The sequence below is a fragment of the Callorhinus ursinus genome, unplaced genomic scaffold, assembly GCF_003265705.2.
Source record: "Callorhinus ursinus isolate GAN/ISIS: 27379988/994484 unplaced genomic scaffold, GSC_fseal_2.0 scaffold20, whole genome shotgun sequence".
Taxonomy (NCBI): domain Eukaryota; kingdom Metazoa; phylum Chordata; class Mammalia; order Carnivora; family Otariidae; genus Callorhinus; species Callorhinus ursinus.
The window spans coordinates 8,225,790-8,244,524 of record NW_027397082.1 but is presented as its reverse complement, the minus strand read 5'-3'; the positions used below and the strand labels follow the sequence as shown (position 1 = coordinate 8,244,524).

The following is an 18,735-nucleotide window of genomic DNA, read 5'->3' as shown; positions in this document are numbered from 1 at the left end:
GAGCACTTATCAGCCTCCATGTAGCAGGCATGAATTTCAAATCCAGTACTGTCTAGATTCGAAAGTTAGGCACAGGGTATATTAGAAAAACAAAAGACATTTTTGTACAGCTGGTCATTGTAAATAAATTAGAAGGGTGGTATCAGGTTTTGTTCACTGCTTTCTTGAAATCCCCAGGATGTAATAACCATTATGTACTTAAAATTTACTCTAAATCAAAATTGGTGATTTCCTTTCCATTATATTCAGGAATCCCCAGATTTGGGGTTGTTGGGGTTTTTTTGGGGGGGCGGTGGGTAGTCTGGAAATCATTATTTTTTTTTTTTAAGTTGTTTTGAATGTGAGCTTTTGGATTTCTTCATTTGGAATAGGTTAGTTTTATTCCTGGCTCTGTTTTGAAAATCTGCTCTCCTAGAAACAGCTGTACCCTCTTACCCAATTCTCAAACATTCTCTGCAAACGTGGGACACTCAACAAGATTGATTATGCTAACACTAATCATTTAATACCCAAGTAGTAGAGAGATATCTTTCGGGAGGGTGGAGGTTGCAGGTTGCGAACTACCCGGAAATTACTTAGGGGTGAAGTGGTTCGTTCTTCAGCTCTGAGACCTGGTAGAGGATTAGGACAGTCAGAGGACCCCGTTGTGCCTTCGGCACCCCACCCCCAACCTCTGCCATGCTGTAGCAGGTTCCTGGAGGGACACAGGCAGGAAGAAAATCCTGGGAACTCACTGGTCAGGGGCCAGCCTGGACCGGGCGGGCCAAGACTTAAGCTTGCAAGTGCTTTAAAGGTTAGTTGGGGGAAGCACAATGGGATGCTTTCTTTTTATTGGGAAATAAATGAGAATGAGTGGAAATAAATTATGTTTAATGAACTTAACTGGAAGTAACTGTTCAAGAGCCTGTGAAAGCGCAGTGTTGCTGGGTCGGCCTTTGGCTCTTACAAAGCCAGGCAGCTGGAGCACATCTTTATTTTCCAGGTTAAAATGTTCCCCTTTGTGCGCCCACTCCCCCACCCTGACACCTCCAGCCCCTCTCCCAACCTTCCCCTCCTCCTTTTTGGGGATTAAGAAAAGGCCATTAAGAGCAGAGTTTGGCCCCCTAGACCCAGTCTCTTTGGTGTGTTACCAGCTGGGCGGTGATGTTATGGAAGGGACGGGGTGGGGGTGGGGAGACAAGGGCTTAACATGGTTTCAGTTAGTTCTGTGTATATGCATATGTGTGAGAGAATTTGGAGGAAAATTGACTGCACATTTATTCTCTCTCTGCCTGCCCTGTTCAATCATTGCCCTGCACGAAGAATTTTAATGCTTGTGTGAGTATATGAGAAACTATGAGTCGGCAGAATTTTGTAGAAAGCAGGGAGCATCTCTCTTCCTCTTGCTGTACAAATGGATTTGATTCTGGGGTTGGGGGAGGGGGTCTGGCCATCAACAGTTTACCAGACAAACAAGCAGCACCCTGAGCGTCAGGCTCCCTCCGGTTCCAGAAGCTGTAATTTTGCAGCCTTGTGGGTGGGCCCAGGCATCCCCAGCAGCGCGGCCAGGTGAGGCAGGCTGTGTGCTGGCCTTGCAGGCTGGGTCTTTCTTTTCTGCAACTCGCAGGCAGCCCTCCTTTTTCTTAACCACCTCCTTTCTCCAAGCAAAACTCGGACCCTGTGAAGCCTTCTGTCTTCCTTATTATTTTCAGCACCAGTGCTGTTGCTATCAATATGAGCTTTGTCCAGGGAAACGACGTGCCCTTAGCTGGGAGCAGGCCCTGTGGGAGAAGCAGCCTTCGACCATGAGTGGGCTCTGGGTGCTGCGCTGGATGGGTCCTGGCTGGTTGGGCTTCCAGAGCTGTGGGGGGAGAGGGGCATCAAATGTTTGCAGAAGCCCATCTGGCCGAGGGTGGAAGCCCGCCCACCACCCTTCCCTGCTGTGTGTGTAGGAGCTTGGCAAGATGCGATAGCGACATGTTTGCTAGGTAAGTCGGGGCCCGTGCGTGCAGGCCTGCATCCAGGCTACCGTGTGCATCTCCTGACGTCACTCTCACGGCTGCAGTGGGTGCTCCTTGTCGGGGGAGTGGGTTGTCGAGGCAGGAGGGCTAGCTTTGCTGACCATTCCACCACTCTGGTCCATCGCCTGAAAAAACAGGACTAGTTGAGTCACAGAGGGTTGTTGCTGAGTAAGGAACAGCCCCTCCTTCACCTCCACCCCCTCTCTCCAGCGGCGCTCCATGGCTGCAGTGACGTGTGACATCATTCATGTTTCGCTAGTCGCCATTGGCCTTGGTGTAGCCGTAGTCAGCGGCATCCCGCAAAATGCATGGAGATGAGCTCTAAACCCATTTTTTTAAATGTAAACCGGGAATCAACAGTGTCCCTTCCTGATGCGGATTTCAGCCCCTGGGAGGGCTGGGGAACCTAAGGCCACTGAAGACCTTCCAGGTCTGCCCTGGGGAGGGGAGAAGGCTGACAAATGCCCCTCTGTGCTGCTTTTGTCTTATTGTGCTGGGCTCCTCAAGGCACTTTCTGGCCCCATTTTTCTTCTGCAGAAAAGGAGAGCAATAGGGGAGTATTGAAGAGGAGGGCCGGCGGAGAGGCCGGGGCCAGCAATGGCTCTATTTGTTTTCAACGTCTTCTGATTAATAGGTTGTGAGGTGAATGGCAGGCTTTCATTCCCTTTGGGTTCCCCACAGTTACAGAAGGTTGAGGGGTCGGGGTTAGAGGAGGGGTAGCAGGGAGATCTAGAAGCGCCTGAATCAATCTTTCATTTGCCAGGTTCCAAATCACGAGCAGCGTTCGGACGGGTGTGTGGGCGCTTGACGATGAGGGTGGCACGGCCAAGTTGCAGAACACTGTTGCTTAAGGGTTCTCCAGAGGTCAGAGGTCAGCCACCGGGGCGCCCCCTCCCCACTCCCCCCACCGCAGTTGGATGAATACTTTGGGTGGAAGGGCTTTGTGCGCTTTGAGGGCTGGTAAAGGACTTTTTTAAAAAAATCATTTAACTATTTAGTGCTCAAAACCCGGAGAGCATAATGACCAGAACTGGGGAAGACTCTGCTCTGGGTAGCAGCCATTTCTCCAGGTAGAAAGCAGAAAGCCCTAATGATTTACGGTCAGATGAGGATTTTTGTTCCCTTTAAACAGATACTGTTTACTTCATTTAATGGGTTCAGGGGTTTTTTTAGCTGACTTTTTCTTAGTTTCTTGTCAGCTGGAACTGACTGGGTGCGCTATGTTTTTATCACCAGAACCCGGCTGGGCCCTGATACTGCTTGTGTCTCTCTGTTTGAGGTGCAGAAACATCCCATTCAATGTCTTTATCCCTCACTTCCCCTAATCAGCCACACGTTATAAAATCTCCTGCTAAAAGTACCTGGTGCCCTGTGGCGGGGTGTTCTCGCTGAGGCAGGGAGCCCTGAGCTACTCCTAACTTGGGGTCTGGGAGGGGGGCAGCAGGGAGCACTGTTTGCTGAAACTCGTCTAGGTTCCAGGGGCTGGTAGGTGGGAGTGGGAGGAATAGATCCCTCTGTGAGTCCTGAAGCATCTCTGTCCAGTTGGGAAGGTTGGCGCAGGCTAAGCTTGGGGTGCAGCTCACCACATCAGCACGGCAGTGAATCCCATCCCAGCATCAGTCTCTGAAGGGCACCATGGGCCGGTGCCATCAGGCAGGTGAGCGTGAAGACCTGGAAACACCACCTTCCCAAGGCCTGTGACCTGGGACACCTACTGTGTGGAACTAATAAGAAATGCCAGCTACATCATAGGTATGCTGTGAGGACCTAATAAAATATGTCCTACCCAGCACCACGGCGGGTTCAGTGGCAAGGCTGCATTCAAAGGTGGCAGTGGTGAGCTGTGCTGGCGTTTACTGCAGAGCTTCGGGACCAGCAGCTGGTCAGTGCTCCTCTCTCCTGTTCTCCCTTCGGATCATCTAGACGAAGCGTTCTAGGTGGCTCCAGGGGTGAGTGCCAGGTGCCAATGGTGTGGGTGTGTATGGGCAACGGTAGCGTCACTCTTGGACCTTCTGTGGAATTCACGCTTGCTGCTTCTGTGGCTCGGAGAGTCCTAGTTTTCAACCTGTTCCTAAAGGGTTAGATACAGGTAACTAGGCTCTCCATGCAACTCTCCCGACCTTGAATGTTGGTTAGCTGTCACTGGAGGTAATGATTTTGCACCCCCTAGGCAGTTTTGAAGACCTACTTAATATTTAGATAAGGTAGTTACCTAAAAGGTACCTGGTTCCATGTTGCAGTTGTTTGCCTTGAATAGTGGACTCTTGTCTATAAAAAGATAAAAGGGGGAGAGAGGCATATTTCCGGCTGTTATCCCACCAGCATAGATTATTGCTTTCATTTAGATTCCCTGGATCATTTCTGGAAGGTTGTCTGTGTCCTTCCCCCAGGAAAGATACTTTTCACCGTTGGCTTTTCTTAGGGTGGTAACAGTTTTGAACACAATCCTTAAAGACCTCTTTAAAGAAGTGGGCACTGATCGGAGGGAAGGGGAAAGTCTAAGGGACATTTCCTGTTTGGGTTGGTTGGTGTTTCACTTATATGAACTCCTACTTCAAGGCCCTCACCCTGATTCTGGAAGGCCCTTGGTCATCTCTAGCTATTCTTATTTAAACTTAGAACTCTTCTGTAGGCTTTCTTATTTGCTAGCATGAGAAAGTGATGGTTTTTCTTAAAATAGATAAAAAATACATATATTTGTTAATTAAATATCACATTTTTCAGAAGAGCATGCACTTGAGGAAGGGTGGCCACAAAACCTTCATACACTCTTGGCCCTATAATAAACATCTTGCCTTTGAATTAAGGAGTGCAGTCTGTGGATGCATTTCCCCTCTGGGAATTTCATTAGAACGTACTAGAGGGGTGGCCAACCCCACCTTCCTCATTAGTACTCTTGGATAGTATTTTTCACAGGTTTTTTGTATTGCATGAGTAGCTCTGTGCCAGGCCCAGTGTTGAACATTTTATAGGCATGAGCCTTAATTTTCACAACGATGCTCTGAGGTTGACCCCCGTTCTCATCTGGAGTTTGCAGAGACAGGACGAAACTCCTGAGACAGGTTGCACAGCTAGACCGGTCAAGTAGAATTTCCATCTGGGTCTTCCTTGCATTCATAGCCTTCACTCTTGGTCACTGTGTATATACCCTGGGGCTCTAAAACCACTTTTAAGGCACTGTACTCATAAAGTATAAGACTGGCTGGTTTCTGAAGGTCTGTCCAGCTTTGTTCTATGATTCTGAGTAGACTCCATGTTAGCGGAGTGACTCTGTGAGACTGTGAGATCTCTTCCTCTGATGATTGCAGTTGCAATTCAGTGGCTCTTCGGCAGCTTATGAGTCTCACCACTGCCATAGGCTGGACGTGACAGGGGCTAGAAAGTTCTAGAAGACACAGTCTTTGTCCTTAAGGAACTTAGCTACAGCGGGACCAAGAAAGGTACATACGTGACTCCAGCCTGGATATGATGTGACATAGAAAGAAGGGACTGTGGGGTCCTCAGGCTGGAGAGATGGGGCATTGTCACGAAGAACATCCTCCCATGCACCGTAGTAGCACAAGTACAGGCAGGTCGTATGGGAATCGTGACTGGACCCTGGTCTCTGCAGGGACGACTGCATTCCTTTCCCCTGCTTGTTTGGGAACCGGTCAGCCTGGAGAACGTGTGGTTTCCCAGGGACCTGCCTGGCATACAGTCATGATCAGAAGAGAGAACCGTGTCCCAATAGGGTTGCCATTTTCCCCCTCCTTAAGCTGGGCAGCAGTGGCTTCGAAACCACCCCCTTCCATGTTACAGAGTCCGACCGGACTGGAAAAAAACCTCTTGGCTAGACTCAAGTGTGCAAAATAGCATGAAGGTGATGGTGTCCAACTTCTGTCAGAATGAGCCTCATGCATGTTTCTAAGAGGAAGAGGGAAAAGTAACTTTTAAATCCTATGCCTGGCGAGCACCACTGTTGCACGGATTCTATCTTCATCCTTCGCTAGACAAGTAGGGAAAGGTTTTCCCCGCATTTCCTGTTAGTCCTGCTTGGAAGGCAGCCACGGAATTTGTGCTTCTGAACTGTAGACAGAACTCTGCCTTTGGGCAGCTTCTCCCTAACAATAAAATAATAAATAAGAATAGTAAACCACCAGTCCTGTGTTTACCATGTGGTAGGTTCTGTGCCAAACTCTTCCCATGGATTTTCTTGAGAACTAGGATTCGGGATTCGTGTTAGGACCCGGGCCTCTTAACCCTTTGTGCTTGTCTGCGCCCATGTGGTTCTGTAGTCCGGGAGTCGTGGCTGAACAGACAGAGCTACCATCTCTGGCACTCAGTAGGCTGACTCAAGATGCCTGAGTCCTGAGCCCAGACCCACTGAATCGGGTTCCTGCTGAGAGATTTCCTGGGCCCAGGCATCCAGATCTGTGACGAGCCTCCTGAGAGAAGCTTGACTCAGCCGGAGCTGAGAACTGTCGGCTCCGCTGCCCACTGCCAGCCCTTCTACCCCCATCCTTTGCTTCCTTCCATTGTTTATGGTGATCCTGCAGCCCTTCGGCCTCTAAGTGACGGTCTTCCCTGCTTTGGGTTATCAGTGGCTGTTCCTACCCATCTCATCGTTTTTCCACCCTCACTGTGAACTGTCTGGAACTGGTCTGCCTTCTTCCATTTCCACAGGTGTGTATCTTTCCAGCCAAACAAAAAAAACTTCTGGAAGGTGGCAGTAGTCATTTTCCTCTCCTCGTGGTGGCCTTCACTCTTCTGCCTGGGCCTGTCCCTTCCTCTCCCTGGCTCCTCTTTTTTTTCCCCCTCTCCACCCCGGCGTGCAGTAAGAGTTCATTTGTTGGTTACTTTTCAATTTGTCCTAAACAGAAACGTTCCCCCTAAAGAATCCTCAGTGCGTGTCCATAAGATGCTGGCCCTGGCCTTGAGGCAGTATTGCTTCACTCTGCTGGCTCTGGCCTTGTCCAGACCTTCAGGGCTGCTAGGGAGGTGTGACCAAAGCTCCCTCGGCTTTGGCGCTTTTCATTTCAGTGCTTTGATTGCAAACTGGTAATTCACAACATAAGGCTCTTTGAGCAACTAGCTAGCCTTCTCTGAAAGTGTCCAGTTGTTTATGAGGATCGTTAAACCAGGCTGTTGCAAGTGCTGACTTCTTTTTCTGTAGTTTTTTCTGGAGCATGTGGAGGAAGGCTGTATTTTACGTTCCGAACATGCTCATGAAAGTTAGAAGCCCCTTTTAGAGATGCCTTCCCCACAATTAACTGGGGGTGAGAAATGCTCTTTGTGTATTATACCCCTTCTTTACTCATTTAAGAAAAAACAAAAAAGGACAAGAAGAAAAATGCAAAGCAAAGCTAAGTGCTGGGTGGTCCCTGAACTCGAGAGGCACTAGTGGGCAGCACTGAAACCTCTCTTCTTTCCTTGTAATGCAATTCCTTTTCCTTGATGTTAATGCAAGTTGTGCCTTCCTAAAAGTAATAAAAGGAAATGAAGACACGTTCCGAAATGAAACTTGACTCTAATCCATTCATCATCTAATACTAGCCTCTTTATCTTTGCTGGTACCTAATCTGGTTAAATGTCCCTGTTGTAGGATTTTAGTGAAAATCCTCTATGGGGAATAGGGTTTTTTTGCAATTGGATTACTCTCAGTAAATGGCCCAGTAGTTCGCTTGTTTCAGCTTCATTTTTTCTTTGTGGTCTTGCTGGGCTAAGTTACAGCACAGCATAGTGGAGGGGGTGGGGTGGACCGAGAGGGGGGCGGGTGGGGGAAGAGAAGAAGAATTTGGGAAGGTCTGGTCATGGCAACTAGAAAAAATCTTCAAAATGCTTTTTTTTCTTTTTTTCCTGCTCTTTCTACCTATCCACCCTTCCTGAACATAAAAATGCTTGTACTTTGTTTGCTAGAACTGCCCGTTTGGAAACTGCACCCCTTTTATTAACCCAATTTATCATCATCCAGTTAATTTATTAGCATTCCCCCATGACTTGCTAATGAAATTCCTAATGAATCAGGGCTGCTGTAATCTGCATAAAATATGCAGGTGCTTGCCTGGCGGTTTAGGGCTTTCTGGTAAAGTTCATACTCCCAACCAGACCAGGAGTGGAGCTTGTCATCCGTGCTGCCCGCAAAGGGTCATAGCAGGCCCGCTGGTTGCCAGGGGCAGGGAGCAGTTAGGAGCTGGGGGTGGTGGATAGGGCGGGAGGGTGGGTGGGTGGGACTTGGGCCCTGCTGGGTTTCTTGTAAGGGAACGTGTTCCTAGCCTGTTCCCTGGGAAGCCTGCTCACCTCCTAAAGGTCCCTCCGGTGGAGCCCTGGGGTCAGGAATCCCCCCCCCCCCACAACATGCAGGAACGCAGTTGGCCCGGTAGATTAAAGTCCCCACGTCCGATTTACCTGCCGGTTAGAAAAGTGCGCAGTCGGGCTCCCTGATGGGGTGGTGGTGGAGGAGGTATTTTTAAAGCCAGGCTCCATAGGGAGGTAAAAACGGAAGCGTGCCTACCCAGAGAACGGTCTTTACAAATATCTGTTATTTTTAATACATGGGTGGGGGCCGGGGCTGTGGGTGGAACGGAGCACATCTTACAGAATCCGGGTGGGAGGACGTGGCCCCGGGAGGCCCGGGTCCTGGGTTCGGAAGTCTCGGGCTGCCAGGAACCAGCTTGATGGTGTCCTTCTCTGTTTCTTTCCCGCCCACAGTCGAACAAAGTGCCAGTCGTGCAGCACCCTCACCACGTTCACCCTCTCACGCCGCTCATCACGTACAGCAATGAGCACTTCACCCCGGGAAACCCACCTCCACACTTACCAGCTGACGTAGACCCCAAAACAGGTAGGCCAAGCGCTTGGTGCCAAGAGCGCATGCTGGGTCTGGGGCCGCCTGACCTGCTGGGATTTGGGGCGGGCTGTGGGCAACGGTGGAGGGACTCCTGTTCCTCTCCGGGGTGTTGAGAAGTTCTTAGGGGAGGACAGAGACTGGTGAGGGGGTGGCTTCCCCTGTCCTTAGAAGCCCATGCGTAGCCCTAACAATCTTTCTAGAGTCCCGAATACGCCCCAGAAGGGCTGGCTATGAGTCCCACACTGTTTTTCAGGAGTAGCGTAGAACTAACTCCCAGAGCCACAGACAGGCTTGGCGGCATCTCATGGCCTCCTTCTCAGCAGCTTGGGGTTACAGGAGCCCTACAAGCCTGGCTCCCCAAAGCCCTGGTTCCCTTAGCGGCTGAGGGACTCCAGACACTTGATGATGACTTCTTGGTGCCACATCACTGGGTCCCGCATCGTCTTTGCTGATTTATCTGGGTTCCTCTTCTCCTACAGTATCATGGGTATCACCAAGCCCATTATACAGATGTGAAAAACAAGTCCATTGTGGAACAACCAGTAGGGTCTCAGGTGGAAGATGCCACGTCATCCTTCAGCCTTTACGCTTTTCCTCTCCCTTCCATCCCATGTACCCACTGACTGCTTTTGCCCCAAAGAGGGAAAGAGAGGGCAGGGTTACTTGTAACCCTCCCTGTAGCAAGATTTCAGACAAGCAGCTGGCCACAGCTCCTAGTGGGATGGTCATGGAAGAACAGCTAAGGCCAGGACAGGCCGGGCGGTGCACTGGCTGGGGTCTCTCTAACCAGCTAGTTAATTAGAAGGATGAATTTTCAGTGGCTATTCCGTGTCACTTCATCAGATGGGATTATTTGGTGTCGAGCTGAGGTAGATTGCCCGTTCATGCAGACTTCGCTGCCCCTGAATGAAGCCACACATGAGCTGGTTTTCACCAGCCTCTGAGCCCCTTTTGTGCTCGTGGGGGACCCAGTCTGGTGCTTGGATGGCTGGAGGAGGCCGCCAGCCAGCCCCAGGCTCTGCGAGTGAATGGCAGCATCAACGTCTCATTTAAATAATGGTAGTACAGGGAATAGCTTTTAAATGGTTATCGTAAAACATATGATTAACGTCTGCAGACTGTTTACTTTTCCTCTGCGAACATTCTTTCAAGTGTGCAAATGGCTTGGTGTAGGGTCCAAGACCAGCTAATCTGTTTGGTTTTTGTAATAGAGAGAAAGCTATGTCTGCATGAAAATGTCACCCAGGGAGACTTAACTTACAGATTAAAAGCTTCCTGAATGAATTAAAAAAAAAAAAATGGCATAGTTTTCATCCACAGACATGCAGCTCATTACCTCCAATACTGCGTTACTTCTGTAGTATTGTTCGTTTTCTTCCCAGTTCAGCTGCTTCGATCAGTTCCTCTGTGTCAGAATTGCTCCCAGCGCTCTTGCTTTGCTCAGGATTGAGTGCAGGATGTGCTCCTGTGGAGTAAGTGTGCGGTGGCTCAGGTCTTCAGGATGTGCTCAGCTATGTCACGTGAGCGTTCCCAGCTCTCAGGACGCAGCAGTCCCTGATCAGCAGCTAGGGCTGGTTCTCCCCGCTGACTGCCTCCAGCGAAGTAGGTTCTAGACCCGAGCCCGCTGGTCTGCTCAGTTCAGATCCTACCCTGGAGAAGAGGCTGTGGCTTGTGATGAGTTTCTGCCACAGCTCATCCTCAAAGCTGAGGTGGAGACATTCTAGAAGAGTTACTTTTTTTTGAAAGAAGGCAAGAGTCACCCTTCCAAGAGCCATAACTGAAAAGCCGTTATTAGAAGCCTAGAGGAGGTGACTCTGGTGCAGGCAAGTCATCAGAATTAAAAGGAGTGGAGGCCCAAGCTGGGAGGGCAGAGAGAATGTACACGACTCGATCACCTACTGTGTGCCAAGCCCTTCAGGTTTTCCTTTAGTTTCAATAATCACACTGATCCCACAAGGCAGAAATACCCAAGATGGCATTTTCGGGGTCTGCGTTTACCCATCCACCTAGAAGGAAATAAACCTATTTCTCAAGGTAGGGCGGGGAGAGATGCTGAATGAAACTTACGCACGACTCTTAATGGTCATAGCTAGCAGAGCTAGCTCTGCTCATAGAAGAGGGGTCTCCGTCCTTTCCCTGTTTCCATCCCCTGGCAGTTTCTCTTTCCTTCTCTCCTCCTTTGTACCTAAAATGCCACTTCTTCCCCCAGGAATCCCACGGCCTCCGCACCCTCCAGATATATCTCCGTATTACCCACTGTCGCCCGGCACCGTAGGACAAATCCCCCATCCGCTAGGATGGTTAGTACCACAGTAAGGAGTTCCATTTTTTAATTCCCTTTTTGTTTCTTACATGGGCATGCTTATTATTTATCCTGTGTGTGTGTGTGTGTGTGTGCGCGCGCGCGCGTGCATGTGTGTGTTTTGGAAGACAGGGTTGGGGAGGGAGGGCCGTAGGGGTACATGGGGAAGATGATCGCCAAGGTGCCCTGTGGGGAAGCAGGAAAGTCAGTGGCCCTTCAGATAGGCCATGGAGGAAAAAGGTTGTTGATACTTCGCATTCTGAACTCACAGTCCTCCAAGACTCTAGGTTTCTCTCTGTGAACAAAGGTGTCCTTCAGATACTTTGGGAACTGCCGAGGCTCTGAGGGTCATGGCTCTTCGGCTGGTGGCCGACCAGACTGGAGTCCCGTCGTTGGTTTGAGGCGGCACAGGAGTGGGAACAGGCCTAACATCATTTTGAAATCTAGGGGTGAGATTGGGGGGTGATTCTCTCAGAAACCCCTACCCCCTCACCCCATCCTGAGGGTTACTCCCAAGGTTGGCAACAAGAGTGGCCAGGTCTGTCTGGTGAGACAGACAGTTTGCAACCAGCATCTCTCTGAGATTCTTGGTTCACCTGATTATGAGGGGCGGGGGTGGGGCATCGGGTATCCCTGTGCCGGCCCATGGGGCCTTCCTGAGTGTCCACCAAGGTTCCTGGCAGTGCGCAGGGCACCAAACCGCCTTTCACAATTTGTCTTCCCATCACCCAGCCTTGCTTCTATAGTCCGTCCATGAAGCTTCCTTGGACAGCTTGGAAAATGTGTGTTTCAGAGCCAGAGTAGAAGGGCCTTCACTGCCTAACCATACCGTGCACGAGTGTGTGTAGGCATGAAGTATCCGTTTCGTGATTGTGTTCTTGTGTATGTAGTGTACGTAGTTTTCCATGTTTATCAGTGATCTCTACTCTAAAAAAACGAGGACAATTTGTTGTCATAACAGGAATACGTCCTGGGGAAAACTCTGAAGTTTGGGTCTTGGGGAAGAAAGACACCCTTTCATAGCCTTAGAGAAGATAAGTTCTAGAGTAGTTCGCCTAGTATTTCTGTAGTTGAACACACTACCCTGGGTCGTGAAAAATAGCTTGTATTCTGAAGTAGCTAGTACAAACTACTGACCATGGGTGTACTTTCTCTTGTTTTTTTTTTTTCTCCTTCATTTTGTTGGGGAGGGTACACGCGGACGTGAGCTTGGGTCCCATTTCTTCCTCAGAAAATGGGGCCATTTTCTTCGAATAGTTCTCTGGCATCCCTTGCCCCGTTCAGCTGAGGGGGAGATATTTGAAGGCTAGATAAAAAGGAATAGCCAACTCAGACAGCCCTCTGTCAGAAAAAGTTGTGTGTCTTTCATGAGGATGCTATTTTGCATGTTGCTGTATTTTTTAATTATTGTAATGAGGTGTGATTGTCTATTGGTTACCCACAATTCTTCTTGGGGACTCTCCCCCCGGTAACTCTTGTCAACACTTGTTAATTTGACAAAAGGCTACAAATTAAGCTCTGTTAATTTAATGTTTTCTCACCGAGATCTAAATACCGAAAGAGGCCCAAAGCGTAACTGAAGTCCTTTGATTCACTGTACTTTATTTTGGTATAAATTTACATTCATTATTGTTTTCCTTTGGATGTGTAGCCCTCAATTAGTGTGATGGCTCCATTAAAGCAAGCGAGACTTCGCCTTTAATTATTACAACAAAACACCTAGTTTCAGCTTGGGGAGAGGGTCTCTATTGACATAAGCAGAGGTTATAAAATTTAATTAGCCATTCCTATCAGATTTATGGCATTCAAATTGTTCTGTGTTTCTTCCCTTTGATCCTTCCTGTACAATCCCCAAGATTTTTGTTCTGATCAAATGAGAATAAAGCTTACTGTGCAGAGAGAACTTTCCTTTTTCTTCTTTTTCTTTTCCCCACCCTCACCCTTGTTTGCACTCTCTTATTTTGTACCCCCCTCTTTATAGGCAAGGTCAGCCAGTGTACCCAATCACGACAGGAGGATTCCGCCACCCCTACCCCACAGCTCTGACCGTCAACGCTTCCATGTCCAGGTGAGTTCCAAGAACCGGGGCCTCCAATCAAGTCAGCCATGGGGGACTTCTCAGAAAGTTCTCTAGATGGCTCCCAGGCCATCCAGGGGCCACTCCTTCCTGTAGTCCTAATGGTCTAAGACCAATAGGGCATTAGGCTTTACTTCTAGAAAATACTGAAAAATAATTGATCTGAACTTCTAAGGTAGGTGATGTCACAGTTTCGAGGTTGAATCTGGGAATCAATGTATTGAGCGCTATTTTTTTTTTTTTTTTTTTTTTAAGAATTTAAAAAGGTGGGAAGAAGTAGTTAGGACATGCGGAACTTTTTAAACTGTTGTTTCTCTGTTGCCCTGTACTCGGTAAGAACGGAAAGGGTGGAAGTAATTTTATTATTACGTAAAGGAGAGTTTGAGGAAGGGTGTAGTCTTTTCAAAATTCAGATTCTTCACTGTCAACAAGAAGGGACACCCCATTCCCAAACATCCCCCCTCTGTAAAGTAGCACTGCCGCATAGGGAATTTTTTAAGTTTTTTACTAGCCACAGTTTTAAAAAGGTTAAGGGGGCAGGGGGAACCCAGGTGAAATTCTTTTTAACGATCTATTTCATTCAACCTCATATTGTCAAAATATTCTCATTTTGACATGTTAGCACTGTAAAGCAACTATTAATGGGATTTTACATTCTATTTTGTACTTTCTTTTCTTATCTTTTTTTTGAAATCTGGTATGTATTTTACACTTAACAGCACATCTCAATGTGGACCGGCCACATTTCAAGTAAGCCACATGTGGCTGGTGGCTACTACCCTCGCCTGTGCAGCTCTAAGTCTTGGAAAGTTAAAAAAAAAAAAAAAAAATCTTGTGTGTACAGAACAAGAATTTGAAAGGAACCCATCAAATAACCAGCAAAGAATTCCTACCCCCTGACAAAGGACATAATGATGTTTGCTTTCCTTAATAGGGGGGCATCTTCAACTTCTAATTTAAATATTTTGGGTCACAAGCTCTACACTGACTTCTCATACTTTGTATGAAATATTTTGTTGTGTTTATTGGATAAAAACAGTGACTGCTTCCTTTAAAAAGAAAAGTCGTGTGTGTGTGTGTAGGTGTGTGTGCATTCATATATCTTGAAGCATATAAATACGTGTGTATCACACACACATACACCCACATGTGTGTACCTGGATCTTTCTAATCCCCTGTTCTCCTTTCCTCCCTCTAATTAATTCTGGCTAATTTTTCAGTGAGTGCTAGTTTATTTGCAAACTGGTTGGCAGCAGTAGGCTTAAGTAGTCACTAATCGCTCCTAATGATAGTTTTATTTTCTGTTCATCTGATTTTCAGTCAAGTTAATTAAATCGGTGGAGGTTTAGACTTTCCTGATGGGCTACAACAAGTAATCCATTTTGATGATGGCCCATAATTAAATCAGCATGCATTACATGGCAAGGATGCTGTCCCTAGCATCTTCCCCCAATCTCCGTGGTCCGTATGGGAACCCAAGACCGGAGGGAGGGTTGGAGAGACAGGACGAACCAGCCCCTTTTCCTGCTTACAGAACAGTAATTTTGGTGTGGGGGAAAGAGTAAGAATCACATTCATTAAGAAAAACAGGCTGTAGTCTACCTCCCATTTGTAATTAGGCCATGGAGAGGACATAATTTTAAAGATCCAGTCCTCGTGTGCGATAAATGATCTCGGTTTCAAAATCCACACCAATATGGGTTAGGCGGGAAAATGCTTGTGCATCCTCCTCTCCAGTGAGAGGAGGAAGGTTATGTTCATTAAATAATGTCATCACCACCTTGCAAAGCCTGGGAACGAATTGGGAGTCTCCCAAGAGAGCTGCTTCTGAGAGCAGCTCCTAATCCACCGCCCCATCTTCCCCCAAAACCATCATTTATCATTGCCCCTGATTGTTTTTCTTGTTTGTTTATTTGGTGCATTTGAGAGGTTAAAAGCAGTGAAGGAATGGTCGGATAGAGATTGGGGTTAAGCTTATCGATTGAATTATCATTAGGAGGTTAGCCGATGATTTAGAGGTGGGCAACAGGGGTGGAGGAAAGGAAGGAAACAGTGGGAGGAAAGGTCAGGGGCTCAGGGTGCAAGGGGGAGGCCGCCGATTCCCCAGGTAGGCCTTATGAAAGGTAGCTAGTTAAAAAGCGTATACAGCAAATTAAATACATTATTGTGGTAATGGGGCGACAGAAGTATAGGTCTATTATACTTATGGCAGTTATAGGAAATGTAGGCAGCTTGCCCTGTTCCAGAACACCCTTTGATATTCATTCTATTCAGCAGCCGGGGCCAGGACTTCTCAGAATTAAGTGATGGGTCATTATACTTTAAACACCATGGAGAAGCCTAGATTGGCAATTAAACAGCTCTTGCTGACACTCACTTGTGCCACCCTGTGACCCCCTTTAGATTGAGATGTTGGAGCTCCGGGCCCTCAGCCTGCTAAATTGGTGCAAGGCTCTTCTCCTGACGAGAGCAGGCTCTGAAATCTGCCGGCTTCAAAGGGAGAGAGATCATGTATAAACCATAATGTGGGTGCACCGTGGCTCACAAAAAATAAGGCAGGAAGAGATGAAATGTTACAAGTGCAAGGGGGAAAATGAGAGAATAATGACAAACCTAATGCAACTCAAAGCAGGATTGTTGCACAGGAAAATGCATCCCACTGCTTGTGCATAAAATCAAGGCCGGCAGATGACATCCAGTTAACAGAAACGTGTCAACAGTGAAGTAAAGTGAGCGTGAGCAAGAGAGGAGCCCCTGAGACAGCCAGAAACAAAAATTAGTTGTCCTTAACAAGTTAAGGTTCATCATTATATTCTGGCTCGGAGCCATAAAAGCAGACGGGGGTATATAATGAGCTGCTTAGAATTTTTAGGGTGTTTATTGCATTTCATGAAATAGTTGTCTGCAGAAAGGAATTTCTCAAGCAGCGGTGTGCGTGTAGCCCCCCCCCACCCCTAACACCCCATTTCTTTCTCTGCTATCCATTTTTCAGGTAGATGAATGTGTTTGTAAACTTGGAAGTGTTCATTCCTCATGGCCTGTACTGGAAATTTGGCCCCACCCCAAAATGTGCTCAGACTGTGGTAGCTACCTGTGGTGCTTGGTGTGTGTGTGTGTTTGCGTGTGTGTGCGTGCCCATGCCTGCGTGCGCGTGCACACACACACACACACACACACACACACACACACCCCACACACATACACCATACACAACACAGTGTTTTTCTGTCTCTCCCCTGCTTCTCTCTCTCGCTCCCTCGCTCTCTCATGTCTGTACACATATTCTCATTCAGCAAGAAGAGAACATATGTATTTGAGGAATGTCAAGCCTTTAAAATTCACAGTAAAAGCTGCCAGTCCACCCACCGCTTCACCCAGGGGCTTCCAAGAACACATGTTCTTAACTTATGTTTCCTCAGAGGCCCTCATGCAGTGGAAGGAACAGGGTGTAACATGGGAGTCCAAGTGCCTTCTGAGGGCTCGCTTTTCATTTTCTCAGGGAAAGGGAATGGAGGTTGTTTGCTTGTTTTTTCCTTTCTCTTTTTCTCTTAGACTCTTTCTCTCCCTCCCTCCCTTTCATATACCCTAAAGGACTTACATGGTTCTTACTAAAAAATCATGTCATTGTTACCAAACTTTGATACTGGCTTAAATTTGTAAAAGGCAGTGGTGGGAAAGGGCCACATCAGGATGGAATTTCTGAGTCAAATGTCCCCACGGTGCATCTGGGCCCCTTCAGAAATCTGCCTTGTGCATTGGTATTTTCTCCATTGATCTACACAGATTCAGTTAGTTCATTTTTTTTTGCTTGTTTACCGTTTTTCAAATTAACATTTGCTACGTTATTTGGGTCAAATGGAAACTGTTTTCATCTCCAGTCCACATAAGGAAAAAGAACCTTGTGAATGCAGGATTCTCTTGAAATCACCATCTCGATAAACTCTTACTTGCACTTCCAGTGCCTACCAGAATTGGCTGCCCGTAGAGCAGGTCTTCATTCTCTGGATGCTCTGCGGGACTGTTTTGGTTTGGATTTATTAAGAAAGCATCAACTGCTCGATCTGGTTCTCCTTCCCCCGAACAGCGCTCCACTTGCTTACTTGCCCAACCTGGACAGGTTGGAGCCTGGAGGCCGCCATTTTGTTTTCTCTCGGGGTTCTCCCCTCACCCTACTATTCTGTATGGTAGTATATGTTCTTTTAAGAAGGGTGATTCTTCTAACCCTTTACAACTCATGGCAACTCCAGGCATATCAGAAAACGTGAAAGCTGTCTGATCCAGTTGTCACTTCACGTGTGGGCCAAGATGGGCATTTCAAAATTACCTCTTTATGTTCTGGTGCGTTTGCATGGTAGGGAAATGCTAATTCAGGGCCCAAGGGGGGTTTTCAAAGAACTTCCTTAAAAATGGACAGTATTAGAGGAGGAAACAACCTTGACTCATATAGTTACCACTTGGATAATCATTTAGAAGGCCTTTGAAGGCATAGGCAACCTATTAAGTAAACGTAATTTAGGAATCCTAGAATTACAGAGCAGGAGAGGGTATACACATCCGAATTCAAAGCTCCATTTATGTGTGTGTATAAAATACAGCTTTTTTTTTTTTTCATCTTTCCATAAGAGGGTATAAGCTTATTTAAAATATCTGTGGCTTATGATGAGACCCAGATAGGAAGTATTTGGATTTTCCCCATCTTTCTGCCTCACTTTCTCTCATTCCTGTCAAAACGGTGGGCCACATCAGCAAAAGAAAAAGAAAAATTTTATTGTACTCCATCAACAGAATATGGCCTAATGAGGCATGCACGGCATTGTCAAAAATGTGTACTTCAACCACGTTAATATTTTATTTAGCTGTCAATATGCAACAATAGATTTCACCTTTCATTCTAGAGCTGATTAGGACTTAGGAAATTGTCTTCTTAGATGCCACTAATAATGCTTCAAAAAACAACTGGACGTGTGATTTCCAGCAGGTAGTCTGAGCCTACTTTTCCACCCAAGTACATCCGTTGTATTTGTCTTTTGCTAAAGATGTGAAAAATCATAATGTCTCTTGTCAGTATCAATAATGAAGGGGAAGATTGGCTTTAATGACATTATGAGAATCATTATGTTTAATTTATCGCTAATTAATGCTGACAGGTTTCATATGCCCTGGGTTGCTTTCATGTGAGTGTTACGTGCTGGGTTTTTTGTTTTGTTTTGTTTTGTTTTTTAATTGTGTGTACACATCCCTCCCCATTCATTCATTTTGATTCTGACGATTTACACAGCTTCCTGTCTTCCAGGTTCCCTCCCCATATGGTCCCACCACATCACACTCTACATACGACCGGCATCCCCCACCCGGCCATAGTCACGCCAACAGTCAAACAGGAATCCTCCCAGAGTGATGTCGGCTCACTCCATAGCTCGTGAGTGTCGCTCTTTCGGTCGCTTTCTCTTCCACCATCTTGTCCAGCCCGCTGTTGATGCCTTGGCTGCTGGGTGGTGGCCCTGCCCGTGGTTGGCCATGGTGCGTGTGC

General features: G+C 47.3%; 1 protein-coding gene across 19 annotated transcripts in view; it reads left to right on the top strand.

The window, feature by feature from the left end:
- TCF7L2 (transcription factor 7 like 2) overlaps nt 1-18,735 on the top strand; it is a 196,261-nt gene that overhangs the window by 161,881 nt on the left and 15,645 nt on the right. For 12 of the 19 annotated variants that reach the window (XM_025880679.2, XM_025880678.2, XM_025880677.2 and 9 more), the window contains 4 exons: nt 8,688-8,820; nt 11,036-11,138; nt 13,110-13,196; nt 18,499-18,624. In XM_025880679.2, the coding sequence (XP_025736464.1) occupies nt 8,688-8,820; nt 11,036-11,138; nt 13,110-13,196; nt 18,499-18,624 (449 nt within the window). Of the gene's footprint in view, nt 1-8,687; nt 8,821-11,035; nt 11,139-13,109; nt 13,197-18,483; nt 18,625-18,735 lie in introns of all 19 variants that reach the window. The other 7 variants (XM_073904192.1, XM_073904187.1, XM_073904191.1 and 4 more) reach the window with 3 other exon arrangements.